General features: G+C 47.4%; 2 protein-coding genes and 2 long non-coding RNA genes across 12 annotated transcripts in view; 2 read left to right on the plus strand and 2 right to left on the minus strand.

Moving 5' to 3' along the window:
- LOC310681456 (uncharacterized protein) overlaps positions 1-19273 on the minus strand; it is a 370382-nt gene that overhangs the window by 343927 nt on the left and 7182 nt on the right. The gene's annotated exons all lie outside the window — the stretch shown is intronic.
- Positions 612-5861, minus strand: SOX4 (SRY-box transcription factor 4). The gene has a single exon (XM_083449198.1). It carries the CDS (start codon positions 4507-4509, stop codon positions 3214-3216), a length of 1296 nt encoding a protein of 431 aa, XP_083305324.1. The 5' UTR covers positions 4510-5861; the 3' UTR covers positions 612-3213.
- LOC310681460 lies at positions 5924-10374 on the plus strand. Its single transcript, XR_014513323.1, has 3 exons — positions 5924-6875; positions 7432-7545; positions 9325-10374. It is a non-coding gene; the product is annotated as an uncharacterized lncRNA (long non-coding RNA).
- Positions 17971-19273, plus strand: part of LOC310681459 — a 96367-nt gene continuing 95064 nt past the window's right edge. For 3 of the 9 annotated variants that reach the window (XR_014513317.1, XR_014513318.1, XR_014513319.1), the window contains exon 1: positions 17977-18360. This is a non-coding gene — a long non-coding RNA (uncharacterized lncRNA). Of the gene's footprint in view, positions 18361-19273 lie in introns of all 9 variants that reach the window. The other 6 variants (XR_014513314.1, XR_014513315.1, XR_014513320.1 and 3 more) reach the window with 4 other exon arrangements.

Consider the following 19273-nt stretch of genomic DNA (forward strand, 5'->3'; position numbering starts at 1 on the left):
TTAAAAAAAAAGAAAGAAACCCTTCTGTGAATTCGCAGTGACCCCAAACAGGCTTGCTTTCTCCCATCTTCACTGCAGACGAACCAGCAGGCAATGTGCTGGGCAGAATTGTAGCCAGAAGCCTACTGAAAGGGTGAGGCAGGATTTTCACACTGCAAGGTCAGACTGTTGAGGACAAATGGTGGATGGGGCCTTTAAAGCTTATCCCCTGCCTTTCATCTCCAGTGGCTTTCTGTGTTACCGTGAGCAGCAGCTCCTTCATCTCCCTGCACCTCTTCCCCTCCCCCTTCCTCTTGCAGGGAAAAAACCCCAATGCTATCAGCACTTGCTCAGTGCATACAAATTCCTCGAAAGCATGCTGTGGCAGCACACATTCAAAGCAGCACAAAGGGCTTGAAGATCTGGCTTGCCAAATCCTTCCAGGGGGGCGGGGCAGGTGTGTGTGTGGGGGGGGCAGATGGGAGACAAGGGCCAAGCTTCTGCGTTAACAGTTCTGCATTTCAGAAGCATTAACTGTTAAAGACATTTTTTTTCCACTGGCAATGTAAAAAAAAAGAGTACAAGAAAACCACAAAAGAAGAGCTCTGGCAATGACAACAAGGACGGCAGGGTTTTAGGGTTCAGTTCCAGCTGATTTTATTTCCTTTGGAAAAAAAAAAGATAAAAGGTTATTTACAGAAAGTATATTGACAATCTGACAGGCAGTGAACTTGGCATCGTTAGCCAGCTTCCTCCCCACCCCTCCCCCACCTTTGTGTTATGGGCAGATTGTTAGACAAAGATATTCCACACAGCATATTGCACAGGATGGATGACCAAAAAACAAAAGGGAAAGAAAAGGAAAAACCCTTAACGGAACAACCTCCTCGTTAGGCAGATGGTCCTAGCGCCTGTCATGTTATATTAACATACATAAACACACACTCTTTTTTTTTGCTTATTATAATACAGACTTAAATGTACAAAGATGTTTTCACTTTTTTTTCTCATCTTAAACACAACAGCTATAAACCTGAATACATATGCTATCATCATGCCATAAGAGACTAAAACAATTATATTTAGCGACAAGTAGAAAGGATTAAATAGTCAAAATACGAGAATGAAAAAATGCAGTACATAGTGTCGCGAACTCAAATCGGCATTTAGATAGATCCAGTGATTTTTAAACGGCACGGTTTTTTATTTTATTTTGTTGCTTATAAAAAAGTGCAAAAGATGTGGTTTAAAAGTTAAAGCTACAGGATCCCTTTTTTCTCTCTTGAAAATGCTCCAGTTGTTTCTGTACAACATACTATTTACTTTGAGAGGGTTTGTTTATTTATTTGTTAGAAGTTAGCCCTACAGTGAATTAATACAACCCCTCTCTCTCAACTCACAAGTAGAGTGGAATAGCAAGGGATGCTGTCTCTTTAAGAAGCCTGCAGATTGGAGTGTAAACATGAGGAAAGTAGGGGCTGATTTTTTGTGTGTGAGAGATTAACCAGCAGCCCTGTTATAATCAGGAAATCCAAAACAGCAATTTACACCCCTTATATATTTTTTACAAAAATACACTGAGAAAATAATCAAACGTTTTCATCTCTCTTCTCTTGTTTTTAAAAGTGTCAAAAGTCTACATTTAAATATAAAAAATTAAAAGTTAAAACTCTAGCCCTTCAGTGAAGGTGACATAAAAATGGTGTGGGTAACAACGAAACTACCAAAATAAAAAATAGGACAAAGTAATACAGGTAAAAAAAAATGTTTGGCCAGTATAAATACTTCACTTATAAAATGGCATCAAATTACATTTACAAGGAAAAATAATAATGTTTCAAGGATGGATCATGGGTGTGAAAAGAAAAGAGACTTCATTTACAGCTATAAAGGAGAACACGCACGCACACACACACACATACAGACACTGAGGAAAAATTTGGTCCTGAATTTCATTTTTTTTAAGTCCAGCACAGATTTGAGTTGCGTTTGAATCCTTTAAAGAGTTAAGAATGAAAAAAGCTGGTGATAATTTTGTAGGAATCAAACATAGCGCCATCTATCTGCTTCTTATATTATTCTAACACTATTCTTTTAAACTGTTCAACAGTCTTACAGAAACCTCAGAAAGATAGGATAACATGCTATATTAAACCCCACCAGTGAAATAATCCAACACCATCACGATTCTGAGCAAGAAAACACATTTTCGCAAAAAAAAAAAAAAAAAAGAGCAACTGCCCTCTATTTTCCCCTGTACCACATCATTACAGAAACTTGGTATGTTCTATATCTGTCTCCATTTCTTTTTTCTAAACAAAAGTTCAGCGTTGTTGAAATTCCACACATACTGACTTCTCTGTATATAATATAAGGTGACTTAAGAAAATCGGTGCCACCTCCTTTATACGTGCAAATCCTTTTCAGCTTTATTATTATCTTCTTAGCAGAGCTTCCAGTTCCTTTTTAACGTCTCCCCTCTTTTCCATCCCACTCGGGGTGCCAAGTCCAGTTCCTAGGGCCTCTCTCTCTAACCCCATCTGCTCTCGAGGCGAAAGAGGACACCCCCATTCCCCCCCAAAAACGCAAACTAGGATTCTTCCCCACCCCCGGCAATTGCAAGTCCTGCTGATTTGTTTGAAACATTATTTCCCACCCCCCGGGAAACCCTCGCCCGCCCCCCGCCCCCCAAAAGAGATCTCCAAAGCACAATCTGCTCCCCACCCCCCACCCCTTTCAAAACTCATGGACAAGAAACAAACCTTAGGAGATGTGCGTGACTTCCAGCCCTCCCTCCTCCCTCCCCCCCCCCCCGCAAGTCGTTGCCATTCTTGTTTTAGCCACTTGATTCTCGCTATAGTCTCTGAAACGTGGAACTCCTTCTCCGGCTGTTGGAAGGATGAAGCGTGGGGCGGGAGGAGAGGGGTGTGTGTTTCTGTGTGAGGATCTGTTTAGCCAGAAATCGGACTCCTGCGGTCGCTTTTTCTCCAAGAAGAAGGGGGGAAAAGGTTGATCCCTTTTGCCAAGTTCCGTATCTATATATTTTTTAAAAATACACACAACGCCCCCCCCCCAAGTCAGATTCATCAGGGGTGGGGGAAGAAGAACACTCAGAGGGCAAAATTCTCGTTCCTCCAGTCTGCAGGGCGCAATGGGGTCTGTGTGCCATCCATGCGCCCCACTTATTTTTCTTTCTCTCTCTTTCTCTCTCTCTGTCTCCACCTTCGACCCCCCTCAGTATGTGAAGACCAGGTTCGAAATGCTGGATTCGAGCCAGTCCCCCGAGATCATCTCACTTACCTCCGGGGTGCAATAGTCCGGGAAGTCAAAGTGGGAGCCCGAGCCGGGCTCCAAGTTAAAATCCAGGTCCCGGTCGAGCACCGAGGAGCTGAGGCTGCCCAGGGCCATGCCGTCGAAGCCCGGGCTGGGGTGCAGGTCCAACAGGTCGTCTTCGAACTCGTCGTCCGAGGAGGAGGAAGCGCACGAGGCGGAGGAGGAGCCCGACGACGACGAGCGCGAGGTGGACGGGGCCGGCGAGCAGGGCGCCCGCAGGCTGGTGTAGCTGCGGTGGTCGGACGGCGAGCAGGGCGAAGCCAAGGGCTCGGCGCCGTCGTGCGGGGCCCCGGCGGCGGCGCCCGCTTCGTCGTAGAGGCTCAGCGGGTCGCTGGCTTCCGTCGACGAGCTCAGCGTGGGGCTCGCCGGCACGGCGCCGCCGGGCGAAGCGTGCGAGAAGAGGTAGAGGCGCTTGGCCTTCTTCTCCGGGAGGTGCCTGGCGCTGCCGCCGCCCGAGGGCGAGGAGCCCGGCGAGGCGGCGCGCGATTTGTACAGAGAGTGGTGCTCCGGGGGCAGCAGGGCGGCCGGCTGCTCCGAGGCGGCGAACGGAGGCGCGCCTTTGCTGCTGCTGCCGCCGCCGCCACCCAGACTGAGCTTGGGATGCGGCTTGCCCGCGCCGGCGCCACCCGACGAGAGCTTGGCGGCGGCGCTGCTGCCCTTTTTCAGGGCGACTTTGGAGGAGTTGGCAGCGGAGGCGGCTCCTCCTGAGCTGCTGCTGCTGCTGTTCCCGCCGCCGCCGCCGCTCCCTCCGCCCCCGCTCTTCTCGCCCGGCTTGGAGGCGCTGGCGCCCGACTTCACCTTCTTCCTGGGCCGGTACTTGTAGTCGGGGTAGTCGGCCATGTGCTTGAGGCGCAGCCGCTCCGCCTCCCGGATGAAGGGGATCTTGTCGCTGTCCTTGAGCAGCTTCCAGCGCTTGCCCAGGCGCTTCGAGATCTCGGCGTTGTGCATGTCGGGCGACTGCTCCATGATCTTCCGCCGCTCGATCTGGGACCACACCATGAAGGCGTTCATGGGCCGCTTGATGTGCCCGCTAGGCGTCTTGCACCAGCTCGGGTCGTCCGCCTTGCCGCCCGTCGATGCCGTCGAGCCCGGCGTCGGCGAAGAGGCGATGCCCAGCTCCACGCTGGCCCCGGAGTCGGAGCTCTCGCCGGCCAGGAGCGCCTCCGTGTTCTCCGCGTTGTTCGTCTGCTGCACCATCTCGGCGGCTGGCGCGCGCAGCAGCGGCGGCTGTCGGGGGAAGCGGCGGCGCTCAGTTTGGCACCAGCTTGGAACCGGGCGCTCAACTTTCCCCGTCGCTCGGCAGCCCCCTCGGCGAGCGCGCCGTCCTTCGGCTACTTAAGGCACGGTTCCCTCTGGGAAGTAGTTGTAGCTCCACACCGCTCTCCTCCTCCTCTGCCCGGCAGACTTTCTGCCCGCCTTTCCGCCGCAACTTTGCGCCGGGGGTCTAGTTACAGAAGCCGGGCTCCAAGCAGAAACAGTTTCTTTTTTTAACGCCGCCAACCGCCAATCCAAGGTCTCTCGCCTCTCTCTTTTCCACCTCTTCCCCCACCCCGGAGTTTACAAGTGCTTTGCTCGCTCCGTCTTTCTTTCTCCCTCTCCTCTCCCTGCTCGAGGTGTTTCAGCAAAGCAGCACGCCCACTGCTGAAAGTCTCTCGTTTTCTTGGAAGGGCACAGCAAAAAAACCAAAAATACCTCTTTAAAAAAAAGGCCGCCTCCCACAAAGCAAAGGAAAAAAGAAAAGAAAATGAAAATCTTCCTCAGTCCGTCCAGGACTCGTGGTAGAAGGGAGCAGGAGTTTGTTCGACGGGCATTCAGTGGCTGCGAGGGATTAGGCGGCCCTGCGCATGCAACCAAGTAGCGTTAACAAATGTGTGTCTTCCCGGGAGGAATCGCGGTGACTGGTGCAATCAATGTATTTAGTCCCGTCTCGCCTTCCTTTGGATGCACAGCCCCAAAGAGAGGAAAGAGACATGTAGAAACCGGGGCGATGCAAGTGGCCTGCTTTTTCGCACCGCCCCCCTCTCTTAGACGGTTACTCTGGCTGCAGCTTAGAGCGGACCCCAATTCCGCCTCGCGCCCCTTTATCCTTTCACAGTCATTTCCCCAGCCAATCGCAGGCTGTATCCAACGCTCCGCCGTGCCAAACCCCACCCCCTCGGCTCCCATTGGCTTGGAACCCAATGTAACAATAATCACCGCGTGCAATGAGAAGCTCCAAATCTGACCTCATTCCAATTTACACAAACTTTTTAAAAGGGCCAGAAGTGCAGCTGAGATTTCTGGTTTTTCTTTTTCTCTCTCTCCCCCCCCCTCCTCCCTTTTTTTTGCGTTTGCATTTCTCCTCCTACTTCATCGCGTGTGCGCGTGTGAGGGCGAAAAGGGCGCCGGGCCTGGGGCGGCTGGGGAGGGGGGCGTGGAGAGGAAAGTGCGTGTGCACGTGTGAATGCGTGTGCGCGCTGGCGCGCTCGCGAGCGGAAAGGAGGGAGCGGGGCGGGCGTCCGTGTGTTACTACACTCTGGGGGTGGAAGGAGGGAGGGAGGGAGATGAGCTCTGCCCGTTATGTTAGCGGAGAAGGGGGATGGGGAGGGGGGAGCGGGCGGGCGATGCGTTGGAAGCATGGACTTCCGCGTAAAGGGACAGGCGACTCCTTGGGAGCGTTTCCTCGTTGAGAGGAGGAAGCGGAGTGGGGGATGGGAGAAGAACCCAGCACGTGTTTTTGCTTAATCTCTTCCTTTTATCTAAACAGATTAAACACACAAACTTCGCTCCCGCCCCGCAACGCGCTCTTCACTGCTTTCTATTCGATCCTGTCTTCTCCAGTGGAAAACATATGGCCTTCTGGTTTGTATGATTGGGGCCACCACGGCCCCCACTAGTAGTTTTCAAACAGTAGCGCATCTTCTACATACTTATTTGGGAAGAAGGTGCAAAGGAGAGTTTTTTTGTGGCTGTAAATTACACCGTCTTGTTGCTTTGCCTTTAGGAGCTGCTACCGTGGATATCCTGACTGCCAACCAGCCCACGTTATTCGCCATGCAGGCGGGTGGATAAGGTTCACTCTCCGGCATATGATTTCTTATAATCCTGGATGATTTGCATTAAGTAGCATGCCAAGTCTTCCTCCCTCCCTCCTCGCCCCCTTCAGTTTCTCTTGGAGGGAGGAGGCGAAAAAAGCCTCCGTGAAGAGCAGCTCCTCTGGAAAGCTCCGGTGGCAAATAGACTGGTCAACGAATGGTTTGCAGAACAAATAAGGCTATAAATTGGATGCTTGTCTCCTGCCCCCCCTTCCTTAATACACTCAGGTACATTGTTTACAATGGCATACTTTGTCCATGATTCGTTGAGTTGCCCAACTCTCAAATCCTAATGCCTGTGAAAATGGAAAACAGTAATTTTAAAACAAACAATAAATAGCTCACAGACTTTCCCCTTCTTATCCAACAGTACTGTCAGAAGTGAAACAGGTTCTACAGCACCTATCAAGTCATTGCTTCATCCCCAGTAGGTGCTGAGACAAAAAAAGGAGAACCTTCACAATAAATTACATGCCACATGATGACAATGTAAGGGGAAAAATGAATTGAGGACAAAAAAGTATGATCTAACAAAAGCAGTCCAAACTTAATCTCCCAAATACTCTGCACTCCTCACAGTTAGTGTGTCACAGATATGCTGGAGTGAACGAACAGGACTCCTATGTTGTGAACTGCCCTGAGATCTAGGGATGAAGGATAGTTAATAATAATAATAATAAATAAAATAATAATAATAATAGCAGGCAGGCCCCAAAACTGATGTTAGATTCCTAACAGGATGGTTCTAGTGATGGTCTTGTTCTTTTCCGGTTTAAGCATGCACCGTTAATCACTAACACAGAGCACTGAAGACTGCATAGGGACTGATGACAAATTACTGTACCCTTAACAGAGTTAATACCTTAGGGGACATCTCAGATAAGGTTGGAACGAGTAAATTCAGAAATCCACACAGCTGCAGAATTTGATTTAGTGAACATCCCATCTTAAACAAATCACATAAAATAGCAACAAGTATTTGAAGCGAAATTGTGGAATGCATGTTTGGTGCATTCAATGGTGGAATGCATGTTTTGTGTCCCAGGTTCAGTCTCCAGCCTCTCCAGATCCTGCCTGAAACCCCAGGAAGTTGAGTATCGCTGGACACGGCTGGGGTGTTGTTTTGTGACTCAGCGGTGGCATGGATGTCCAATCCTAGGTATGTAACTATGTTGTAAATCTTAGGACAGAGTTTTACAGTCTGTTCCTAATGATATAGCACTTTAGGTCTATAGTGCCTTGAACTGGGTTTAAGGGCCCATACACAAAAATATAGAAAATGACACCAGGTGCCAATCGCACCATGAGAAGAAGGCGGTGGCAGCAACTGTTTCTAATGTGCTTTAGCATGACACTGTGTAAAGACAGTCATACAATTGTTTTATTCATTTTTTAAAAAATATTTTATTAAGGATTTTCTTGTTTTACAGAAATAAGTGTAATGCCTTGTTGTTTTTTTCCCGTGTAGCATTTTTACAAATCCTTTTCATTTGTTGAGGCATTAGGGGGAGAAGAAAAGGGAACAAAAGAAAGAAAGGAAAAAGAAAGGGGGGGTGGAGGGAGGGAAGATGGATGGGGGTGGGGTCAGGTGGCGATGTTTCTATTATGCTTAATGTATGTAGAGTTTAGTGTCAGCGTTGTTTGTGTTGTTCACTTGTGTTCCTTTGGTGGTGAGAGAGGTTGGGTTTGGCCTAGGGTGTGATTGTTTGTGATTGGCTGTGGTGATCTTTGTTTTTGTGTGTGAGTGGGGTGGGTGGGTGTTTTGGATCAGGTTAGCCATATTGATTTGTATGCTGTTGGTGGATTATTGTCATTGTCTTGTTGGGCTGTGTATGTCATAAAGGGGAGCCATACCGGGGTGAAGGTGTCTTCTTCTGTTTGTCCCCGTGTCAGTTTCAGTTTATTAGTCAATTTTTCTAGCAGGGCTGTTTCCCATACTATTTGGTACCATTGGTCCATGCTTACTCCTGACAGGTCTCTCCAGTGTCTGGTTATGGTGTTTCTGGCTGCTGAAAGTAGGTGGGTTATGAGTTCTTTGTGGTGTAAATGGGCATTGTTGTCTTGGAAGATGTATTGTTTTATTCATTTCTAAACATGTTTATAGGCCACATTTTGGGGCATAACCCACACAAGGCAACTTATAGCAGAATAACAAAATGCTGTAACACACACACAAAAACCAAGTGAGTTATGCAGCAGCATTAAAAACTGCAACATGAGCCAGATAAACTACAAACAGGAATAAAAGCATAGGCTTTGATACCAATTTCGGGGCGGGGGGGGGACCCCACAGCATTAAAACATTTTCAAGACAGCTAAATAACTTGAAATATTGTTGGTTTCCATCTGTCTCGAAAGACATTGGAGTGCACTTCCAGGGGTGAAGTCAAACCACTGGAGAATTTTAAGGGCCTGTTGTGGCTGCAGAGATCGGTAACTTGAAACTCGTAGCTTCGGTTAGCAGCACCGAAGGGTCCTCTTCAGGGCACAAACCTGGGCAGTGTGCATGGAGGTCCTGGGCTGCCCAGGAGACAAGACCTCCCTCTCAGTTTTGCTGATGTGGTCCAAAGAAAAGCAGAGCAATATATTTAGCATCAGCGTGGCTGCAGGAGTTGCTGGAAGGAGGCATACAAGGTGCCATCCAACCATCTTAGGGAATCCACTCTGTATTTATGTAGGGTTTACTCCTTAGCCTTTTCTTCTCCCAAGCATCAGAGTTTTCCTTCTCCTACATGAGCTACCTTCCCAGGTTGATGAGCATCATTTGCCCCTCACCTCCCTCTACAGCACATGCAGGAACCACATTATTGACCGTTGCAGCCGATATTGGTCTTGTCCCAATACTCACTGAGGGTTTGAGACCCCGTTACTTGGTTTAGCCAGCCAAGTCGAAGCTGTTCCCAGAGTGTGGCTGCTGTCACATGCTGATTTGTTCTAGGAGCCACAGGTGAGAGCTCCCAGGGTGAGGACAAAAGGTGGGCAAACTACCCCAGAAGGAGCATGATGTGTTCCCAACCAGAGGTACTACACCTCCCCAAATACCCCATACACCCCACTTAAAATAATATTTAGGCCTTCCTAAGTAAGTATGTGTTTAAAGCTGATAATGTAGAGTTTGTTCCAACTCAGCAGGGGAGTAGTTACGTAACCCAGAGCAGGCTTCCTCAGCCTCGGCCCTCCGGATGTTTTTAGCCTACAACTCCCATGATCCCTAGCTAGCAGGACCAGTGGTCAGGGATTATGGGAATTGTAGTCTCAAAAAAACATCTGGAGGACCGAGGTTGAGGAAGCATCCTCATTCATGCCCACCAACCGAACCAATCTCACTGACAGGCCTTTTAAAAAAGGCAGATCTCAGTGTTCAAACAGGCACCGAAGGGTGCAGATAACTTGCTCCTAAACCTTTTAGGGCTTCACAAGTCAAAACCTACATCTGATCCCAGAAACATACATTCAGTCAACGTGGACTGGCACAAAATCTGTGTCACATGTACTAACACCCCTAAGTCCCAGATGGATAAGATAACTATAGTATAGGTGACAACACAAGCTACTACCTCTGCTGCAACAATTACCACAGATTAGGATAAGCAGCCTGCCTAACTGCAATGCAATTACTGAAAATATCACTTCAGCAAGAGAGCTGTGAAAGGAACAGTTCGAAGCTAAATTCAGATGCTCTTAATACATCACTTCTTCAGTGGCAGGAACATTTAAAAACTATTAATGTTTGATTTACTGCCTAAATGTGGCCCCTTTTCTAAACAAGATCTTGCCTTTTCGGTTTCAGATCAGTCAATAACATTTGTATCTTAGACAGGGAAAACTTTGTATGCAAAGAATATCTGGATAAATTGTTGCCTATCCAAACCAGCCAATATCTAGTTATGTCATCCATTTCTCAAAAAGTGCTGGCAGCATCTGATCATCATCTTCAATTTTACTCAGCCTGATAGCAATGATAATAAATACACTGTTAAGATCCTAATAGACCCCCTATTTTGATTTGTTTTATTTCTGCACCTTGTTTCTCTTTTTACTACTGGTCTCTGTTGCTGTTGATTGATTTGCTGAACTTCTGTTGTTTAAACTGTTGCAAGCCTCCCCACCCCAGCCCTGCAAATGCAGTGGTAGGCGAGGAGACTATATGATATTAATGGATTAAGAAAGCAGCTAACATTGTTCACTGTTAATACACATTACCTTGCTGTGCAGTGTTATAGCCCTGTGCATCTAATTGAAAGTAAGCCCCATTCACTTGGGACTTGTGTGTATGGGATCAGGCTCCGTAATTAACAGCAGCACCTTATTTTCTGGCTTTATATTCACTGAACAAAATATAGTAGAAATCTATTTGCACAAGTGGCATTACACTGAGATTATATTAACTGGTGGAGTACACAATTTGAGTACGTATAGAGGATCTTAATCCATTTTAATATTCAGAACGAAATGCTTGTTATTGTTTGTTGTGTATGTTTTCTAAATATATATATATATACAATGGTACCTCGGGTTAAGAATTGAATTCATTCTGGAGGTCCGTTCTTAACCTGAAACTGTTCTTAACCTGAGGTACAACTTTAGCTAATGGGGCCTCCCACTGCCGCCGCCGCACAATTTCTGTTCTCATCCTGAAGCAAAGTTCTTAACCTAAGGTACTATTTCTGGGTTAGCAGAGTCTGTAACCTCAAGCGTCTATAACCCGAGGTACCGCTGTATGCCCCATTGAGTTGTTTGGGACTACCAGGTAAATGTATGTAGAATTTCAGCCTTAATGGGAGACAAATAAAATGTTCTGGCATAGAAAAAGGCCAGTGCCTTCATTGGTAAAGAACCATTGCTATTCTAAGTGCCTCAGCCAGAAACTTAAAGGTAAAAGGTAAAGGGACCCCTGACCATTAGGTCCAGTTGTGACCGACTCTGGGGTTGCGGCGCTCGTCTCGCTCTATTGGCCGAGGGAACTGGCGTACAGCTTCCCGGTCATGTGGTCAGCATGACTAAGCCGCTTCTGGTGAACCAGAGCAGCGCACGGAAACACTGTTTACCTTCCTGCCTGAGTGGTACCTATTTATCTACTTGCACTTTCACGTGCTTTCAAACTGTTAGGTTGGCAGGAACAGGGACCGAGCAATGGGAGCTCACCCTGTTGTGGGGATTCGAACCGCAGACCTTCTGATCGGCAAGTCCTAGGCTCTGTGGTTTAACCCACAGTGCCACCCACATCCCAACCAGGAACTTACATTTGTGTAAATGACATTCACTTCATAGGGATCAATCCTATTGCATGATCCACCGGGATAAACAAGGTCAGGATCCAGCAGATCTCTAGCTAAGCTGGAAGAGCCTACTCCGGCTTAACTCCCTCATCCTTGGCTCAGTCAAGAGATACACCAATGGATTTCCTGTCTCAGTTGGGACCTAGCTGGCTAAGTCTAGCCCAGCAGGTCTTATGCTAGTATAAACCCTGAAGAAGCTGCATTCAGGGGCAGGACTAAATCAGGGGGGGCTTGGGCTGGATCCAAAGCCCGCTCAGCTCAGTCAGTGTTATAGGGGTCAGCCCATGACAGCCAGATGACCTGGCAACCTGAGATAAGTTAAGCTGGCGAAAGTGTGGTGTAACAAACACTATTTCAAAGGCTCGTTTTCCCTATGTGAGGCTTGGGCCAGCTTGGATTTGGGTATAACTTTATGCTGCCTTAATTTACACCAGCTTCTTGGGTATAATAATACTGCTCCCCTAAGCACTTGCCAGCCCCACTGCAAAGATATAACTTGTTATATTAGGTACATACAGGGATTTCACCGTGTATGAAGTTTTTGACATGTAACTTTATGCCCAACGCACAAAACATTAGTCAGTAATATACACGTAACTGAACGGGGCCAATGTTATTTGGTAATGTATACATCCCAGCAACTTTACAAAAGCCTCAGGCTTAATTTCAGTCTGATTGAGCAGAAGCCTACTACTCAGGCGTAATTTCAGTCTGACCTTTTCCAAAGCATAGGATGCCATTTCTGGGTAGGGATCAGCTCCAGATTTTCACAGTCTGTGTTGCACATGAACACTCCACAAGTGGGCACTGGGAATAGATAAAAAACTTGGCTCCCTTGATGTGCAGAATGCACGTGGTGACTTCTTAATCTTGCAAAAAGACCTGGAAGCTTGTAACATAGCAAAATGGCTGGAGAGAAGGGGATAAGTAGGAAGTGGGAAAGCATTAAAGCTTTCCCTCTACTGTGTTCCACTGCAACTTTCCTCCACCCCCACCCCCAATACCGTTTTGCAATGTAGAAGCAGGCCAGAAGGGTTTTATTATATGCACGTGCATGTAATATTTAGTTAGACCCTTATATGGAGAAAAGCACAGCCACATCCCATGTGAGTCAACCAAAACACATCTGTCTTGTTCTGTTATGCTATAACTTCTTACTACAAATACTATATATCAGAAATGAGGTTAGAGGAACACTCCTGTTTCCAGTCCTGCCCCCAATTTCTACATACCAGCCACAGCTTTCAGTGTAATATAGTATAGTATATACTAGTATATAACAGCACTTTAAGCTGCTATGGTGTACCGATTCTGGTAGCTGTTGCCAGTGCAGTAGCATGAGCATGCACATTCTTCACACCTGCACAATGCTCTGTATCTGTTCATGTCTCCAGCAGAATACTCTTAATTTTATACCATGGTGTGGCTGCGGTAACCCTGAGTGTGATGATGCTTATTTGCCACTGATGTGAACGAGTGTCAGCCTGCAATAATAGCTAACTTACACATAATACTAATTTAAGGTTAATCTCTCTTTAGATTTGTTGTGCCGCGTTTGGTATTTTGGAGAGAGAAAATGTAGAGTTGAGAGGAGCAGGAGACGTGTCTGCTTCAGGAAAAGTAAGGTGCAGGGCACAGAAAGCAACCCACCTGAATGTTAGGGTCCTCCAGGCACATTTCTGAGCATGCCCAAATTTCTTCCCTTCACCCAAATTACAGAAAGCAAAGCAATCAGCATTAGCGTCTGGGTAGAACTAATCAGAACTCTCAGAGAGTGTAGAACTAAAAAATCAGCCCCAACCACACAAAAGCAACAGCAGGAGAAGCTGTAGGATATGTGTTACAGGAGGCCCCAAAGTTCACTTTCCCCCAGAGTGCATTGAAGAAAGCATATCCTAAAAGGAACCGCTTACAAGTTGTGGCAGGTGTAACCAGCAGCAAAGTAAAGACAGGTGCTGAAAGCAGGTCAAGGAGCTTTTGCACGAGACTTTACAAATTTCCCTTTCTTCACAGCTTCTCCTTTGAAGGCCCTTGTGTCTCCTGGTCTACTTGCTTCTGGAGTGCTCAAACTGCACTGGGTGCTGCATCATCAATGTAAGCACACAAACATTCTTGAAAACAGAGTGACAAAGCTGAACAAAGCCATTGGTAATTTCCCCCCCTCACCCTTATAGCCTGATACTGTGATAAATGTTTCTATATTAAATAAATGCTTTGTCTTTATCTTCAGAACTGTGTCAACCATGTATTATAAACAGTATAAACACATATTTTTAGCAAAACAAGCACTTATGTATAACACTTAACTTTGTTTTGTTCATGTGATAAAATTATTAACTATTTTTATTTTGAAGGGAGGCTCAAAATACCTAAGGTGTGTCAATCAGCTAATAGTGAAAGACAACGAAAGGTATCATTTAAAAACAAAAATATTTTAAAAAGAACTGGGCATTCTGGTCACCATCCTCCGATAACTCACTCCAGAAGGGTTTTGTAAAGATCTATACACTGGGGTATAAAATTGCACATTTTCACTTTTGGTTATATTTCTTCCTAATAAATGAAGTATGTCATGGAAAACAGAACACTAGGGGGCAGTGCTGAGCCTCTTCTGCAGAAAAGTAAGTAAACGTGGGAAAATTCAGATGTAACTAACACAATGTATTATTTCCCCCCATGATTTATTGAACAGCATAAAGCTGTATGCTTCTGACTGAACTCCAAAGGCTTTTTTATATATAAATATATTCTTGAGGGAAAACACCATACACCTACACACAACTTCGAACAGTTGGAAGTCAGCTCTAAATATTACCATAGTGTGGGAAATTTAGGTTTTTGGGTTTTTTTTACTGCATTTTGTGCAAAGCATTGGAACTTATAAGTTACAATATAAAAGAGAAGATGCTAGAAATTGCTGGCTCCAGAATGCCTCTCTCTGTCTGCTTGATCCTACAGCAAGTACACAGTGGGAATAATTAAGAATATGATTGGGCTGCTCAGCTTAAATTTCTGTAAGACTCATTGTGACGTTATCAGTATTCTTCAAAAATTCCAGCGTTCCTGCACCCCACTTCCGTATTATATAGATCTGGGATAAAAAGTCACATTCCTTATCCAACAGATGCCTGGGGTCACACCCATAATTCCCCATAAAAACATACAAATGTTACTGTGGCTAGACACAAAACTCTTGGTTCCATTTCAATCAACGTCACACACACACACGTTTTGAAATCTTTAGCACACACCTTTTCCCTTGCTATGCTCTGGTAATGTCTCTAGTGACCATATGAGTCAGGCCACTGCCCTTCATTCTTCCTCCTTCCTGCTCTTTGCTGAAATGCTGGCAAATCCCAAAGTTCCAAGCACTTAATCCAGCACATCCTTTGACACCCGTGTTGCTCATTTGGAAAACTTGGCAGGGGTGGGTGGGTCGAGGGGCCAAGTGGGTCGGCTTTCTTGTCCACTGAAAGCAGGGATATAGGGCACCTCTGCCCCTCCAGAATTTAAAAAAACACATAGATGCCGTTCATAGAAGCAAAGGATCGTAGAACTTCCAATACCAAATAAAACAACAGCTAATAGGCCACCACTGTCGTGCTTGTTGCACCACAACTTCCACCACTGACCATTGCCATTGGAAGAGCCGCAGGTCCCACATCCCAGCGCTAAGAGTGCAAGCTTTTTATCCTAACTCTGGTCATTCAGTAATTCTGGGTGGATATAAGCAGGGCTCCCCCCAGGGGGGACGCAAGGGGACGCAGTACTGGCGCCTCTTTTTGTGTGGCACTTACTGTAACAACTTCATGGTGAGTTCCGGCACCTATTTTTCTAGGAAAAAAGCACTGGATAAAAGCACCACAGGCCCTGCTGATGACCCCAGAAGTATCTAATAATAAGGCCCCAAGCCTTATATTTGATAGTCTTCCTGATTTACAGTGCAGCTCTATACATGGGACTAAATGAGGCTCGCACTCAGGTAAGTGAATAGGATTGCACCCATAGAGATGAAGAAATGGCCCAGAACTCCCGTCAGACTGGGTTTATGGTACTATATGGTTTAAGGAACTATGCACACCAGCCTGAGGATGGGCTCCCACTGAATACAGTTACAGCGGTACCTCGGGTTACATACGCTTCAGGTTACAGACTCTGCTAACCCAGAAATATTACTTCAGGTTAAGAACTTGGCTTCAGGATGAGAACAGAAATTGCGCAGCGGCCGCATGGCAGCAGCAGGAGGCCCCGTTAGCTAAAGTGGTGCTTCAGGTTAAGAACAGTTTCAGGTTAAGAACAGACCTCCGGAATGAATTAAGTACTTAACCCGAGGTACCACTGTACACTTACAGCTGAGTAAAGGATAGCAGTGCAAGATTGTCAGCTGTGACCCAGGAAGTCGACAGTTCAGAACTTTCCCAGTGGTTTCATGGGTGATGTGGCCTCAGGCAAGATACTGTGGGGACAGCTATGAGGCATGGAGCTGCAACTTGTCCCAGTTGCCTGATATGCATTCCTATATGATATACGTAGCTGGGAGCGAGCATCACCATTCGCTTTTGCAGAGAATGTTAAGAGATGCCCCATGTTTTGCAGGCTAGGCACCCATGACAAATGCAGTGTGTGATGTGCAAATCACTCCTGTTGACTGTCCTCTAATACTTGTTTCTCATAACTCTTTTGCAAGCTTACCAAGGATCCAGGGGATTGCTCAGTTGGTAGAGCATGAGACTCTTAATCTCAGGGTTATGGGTTCGAGTCCCACATTGGACGAAAGATTACTGCCTTCCAGAGGGTGAGACTAGATGAGCCTTGGAGTCCCTTCCAACTTCACAATTCTATAGTTCTATGATCTCCTGTTCAAACTTTTTTGAAACATACCCAAGGCTCACATGGTTAAGGAGCTGCCTTCTACAGTCGCACCATTAACCCATCCAGCTCATTACTGTCCATGTTGACCCTGAAGTGGTTTATCCAGGATTTCAATCCCAGTCCTACGGGGACATGCCAGGGATGAGACTTTTTGCATGCGCCAAAAGCTACAATCTCTGTGACTTTTAACTGTTTCATGCCTAGCACAGCTGCAACGAAGACGGCCTTTTCCATTACAGCAAGTTGTTGGCACAGTCTCGCAGTGCCTTTCCAGGCCCGTGACCTGCAATCTCAGAGCTGTTTCATTTGGGCCTGCCAACTGTGCAAACAAGAAGCCGCAGCCCAACCTGTCTCCCTGACGAGTGCATCTGTATTTGTGATATACATCTGTCACACTTAGACTTTACACTTTCAGATGTACAGTACATTTAGAACAGGGCAGGCACGTGACACGGCCTAAAAGCCTAACTATTGACAAGGTCATTGCCATCTGCAGGAAGCAATTAATGGGCTCCAAGCAGATGTCTGTAACAGGCAAGTTCTGTACTGGGTGAGCACAAGGGACTGCAAGTACATGCAGCCCATTTATTGCTAAAAATTATATCTCATTGCTGGGAGGGAGGCTGCATGGCATTCCTTAAACTGGTTCATTTGTCAGTCCCACTGGTTTTAAATGAAAGTTGACTGGACTGCCTTTGTAGGACCACAGCCCTTGAAGAAAGCAGGTTCACTGTGCTGTTGGTTGTGGGTGTGTTTTGAGCCACACTCATGCAAGCGTTTACCTAATTCTTGGGAATCCTGTTTGTGCATGCCAGTGGTTTCCCATGGTGAGAACCACAGTTAGATCTCTACATTTCTGAAGGCTTGGTGGAAATATCTCTTCAGCAATCTACTAAGGGGGGGAAAAGAAAAGGGAAAGGATAATATCAATATTTTATTGAAAATGATAGAGGGAAAAGGGGGGAGTAAAAGGGGGGAGAACAAAGTTGTGTATAAATATATACACATGTATATATGTATATATATATGTATACATATATATATCTCGATGTGTCTGACTCGCTCCCCGTAGCAAGCGCCGGCGCCGTTCACCCCGTTCTTCCCCCTTCACCTCCCTTCTCTTCTTCCTGGTTCCTCCCCAGAAAGGCTGCGGCGGGGTCACCGAGAGAGAGAGAGAGAAACTGGGAAGAGAACCAACTGCTGCGCAACGCTAAAATAATAATAATAATTACGAAAAAGCCGCAGGGGGAGGGGGTTGCTCCGCTTTCGCGGTCAGGCAGGCCCAGACACCTGCCGGAGCGGGAGGCCGAGAGGGAAGGGAGCGCGCCGCTGCCTCCCGCCGACCCCGCCGAGGAGGGGCAGCAGCAGCAGCAGCTTCGCCGGAGCAACTCGAGGCGGAGCCCGCCGTCGGGCGCGCGCGGCGGAGGCGGAGCTCCCGCGGCCGGCGTCTTTAACCCCACGCGCGCCGCGGAGTACCCGGCATCTCGCTCCAAGCCGGAGGGCTCTTTTTTTTTTATCCAGGAGCCGCGTCGGCGTGACCTTTTCGCGGTCCTCCTCCTCTTGCAAACGGTTGTGCTTAAGCTCCCGCCTCAGGTTGGGGGAGGAGGTGGCCCGATTTCTCCCGCCAAAGTCCACTTTCAGCCCGCGCCTACTCGGTTACACCCACCCACGCTAGGAGCTCGTCGCCACCCCTTCCCCGAAAAAGCAAAACAAATAGGCGGCGTCTCCCGACGAAGGCTTTCCCGCCCTTTCTCCAGCCACCATTGACGCCCAGGGCTCGCTCGAAGGAAAGCGCCTGTGGCGACCATCCCCGTCCCGTCCAAGTAAGTGCGCAGATAGCGCTGCCTTGCACCACTGAGCGGGAGGGGACTTGCGCCCTGGTAAGCGTGCGTAAAAAGGCCAGCTTTTGCAGTGCGCCCAGGTGCAAGTCTCTCCAGCACATTTACTGGGTGAAAATGCGCGTAATCAATGGAGGTGCAGGTTGCCTGAGGGTTTATTACCCTGCTTTGGTGCCGGAGGTCACAAAGAGACTGAAATCCTGTGCCTTATTGTTAATACAGTGGTACATCAGGTTAAGCACTTGATTCGTTCCGGAGGTCCGTTCTTAACCTGAAACTGTTCTTAACCTGAAGCACCACTTTAGCTAATGGTGCCTCCTTCTGCTGCCACGCCGCCGGAGCACGATTTCTGTTATCCTGAAGCAAAGTTCTTAACCTGAAGCACTATTTCTGGGTTAGCGGAGTGTGTAACCTGAAGCGTATGTAACCCGAGGTACCGCTGTACTGTACTTGAAGTAAGCCCCCTAAACAAAACCTCTTCCGACCGTCTAAACGCGCAGATGGGTTGCGTTTCATCAGATCCACCCGGGACTGCGCAGCAACTTCTTTCCGCTTGCCAGAGTCGCCTTTCTCCCCTTCCCGCCCCTCCGTCCATCCCTCCCATCTGCACCCTTCCCCCCCCTTTTTTTTTTGAACTTGGATTTGCTCTTGGTTTCGGGGAAAGGAAAGCACCGCTTTCGGGAGGAGCTTTCCAAAAGGAAACGCCACGCGACTCTTGGCTGGCAGAGAGAGAAAGGAAGGAGCGGGCGTGGCGCGTGGCTGCGCGCGAGACAGGCAGGTGGCGCCGGGAGTCCTGCTGGGGGAGGGGAAAAGAACAAGGAAAAAGGTGAGGGATTGCACAAGCGCCGTTGCGAGCCTTGCCCATGCCTGGCGGTGGGGGCTTGTTTTGCAAACACAG

Source organism: Podarcis tiliguerta (genome assembly GCF_965153285.1).
Source record: "Podarcis tiliguerta genome assembly, chromosome: 7".
Classification (NCBI taxonomy): Eukaryota; Metazoa; Chordata; class Lepidosauria; order Squamata; family Lacertidae; genus Podarcis; species Podarcis tiliguerta.

What these genes read in the sequence shown, in the direction of transcription:
- SOX4 (XM_083449198.1), bottom strand. Translation starts at nt 4,509, where the DNA reads ATGGTGCAGCAGACGAACAACGCGGAGAACACGGAGGCGCTCCTGGCC.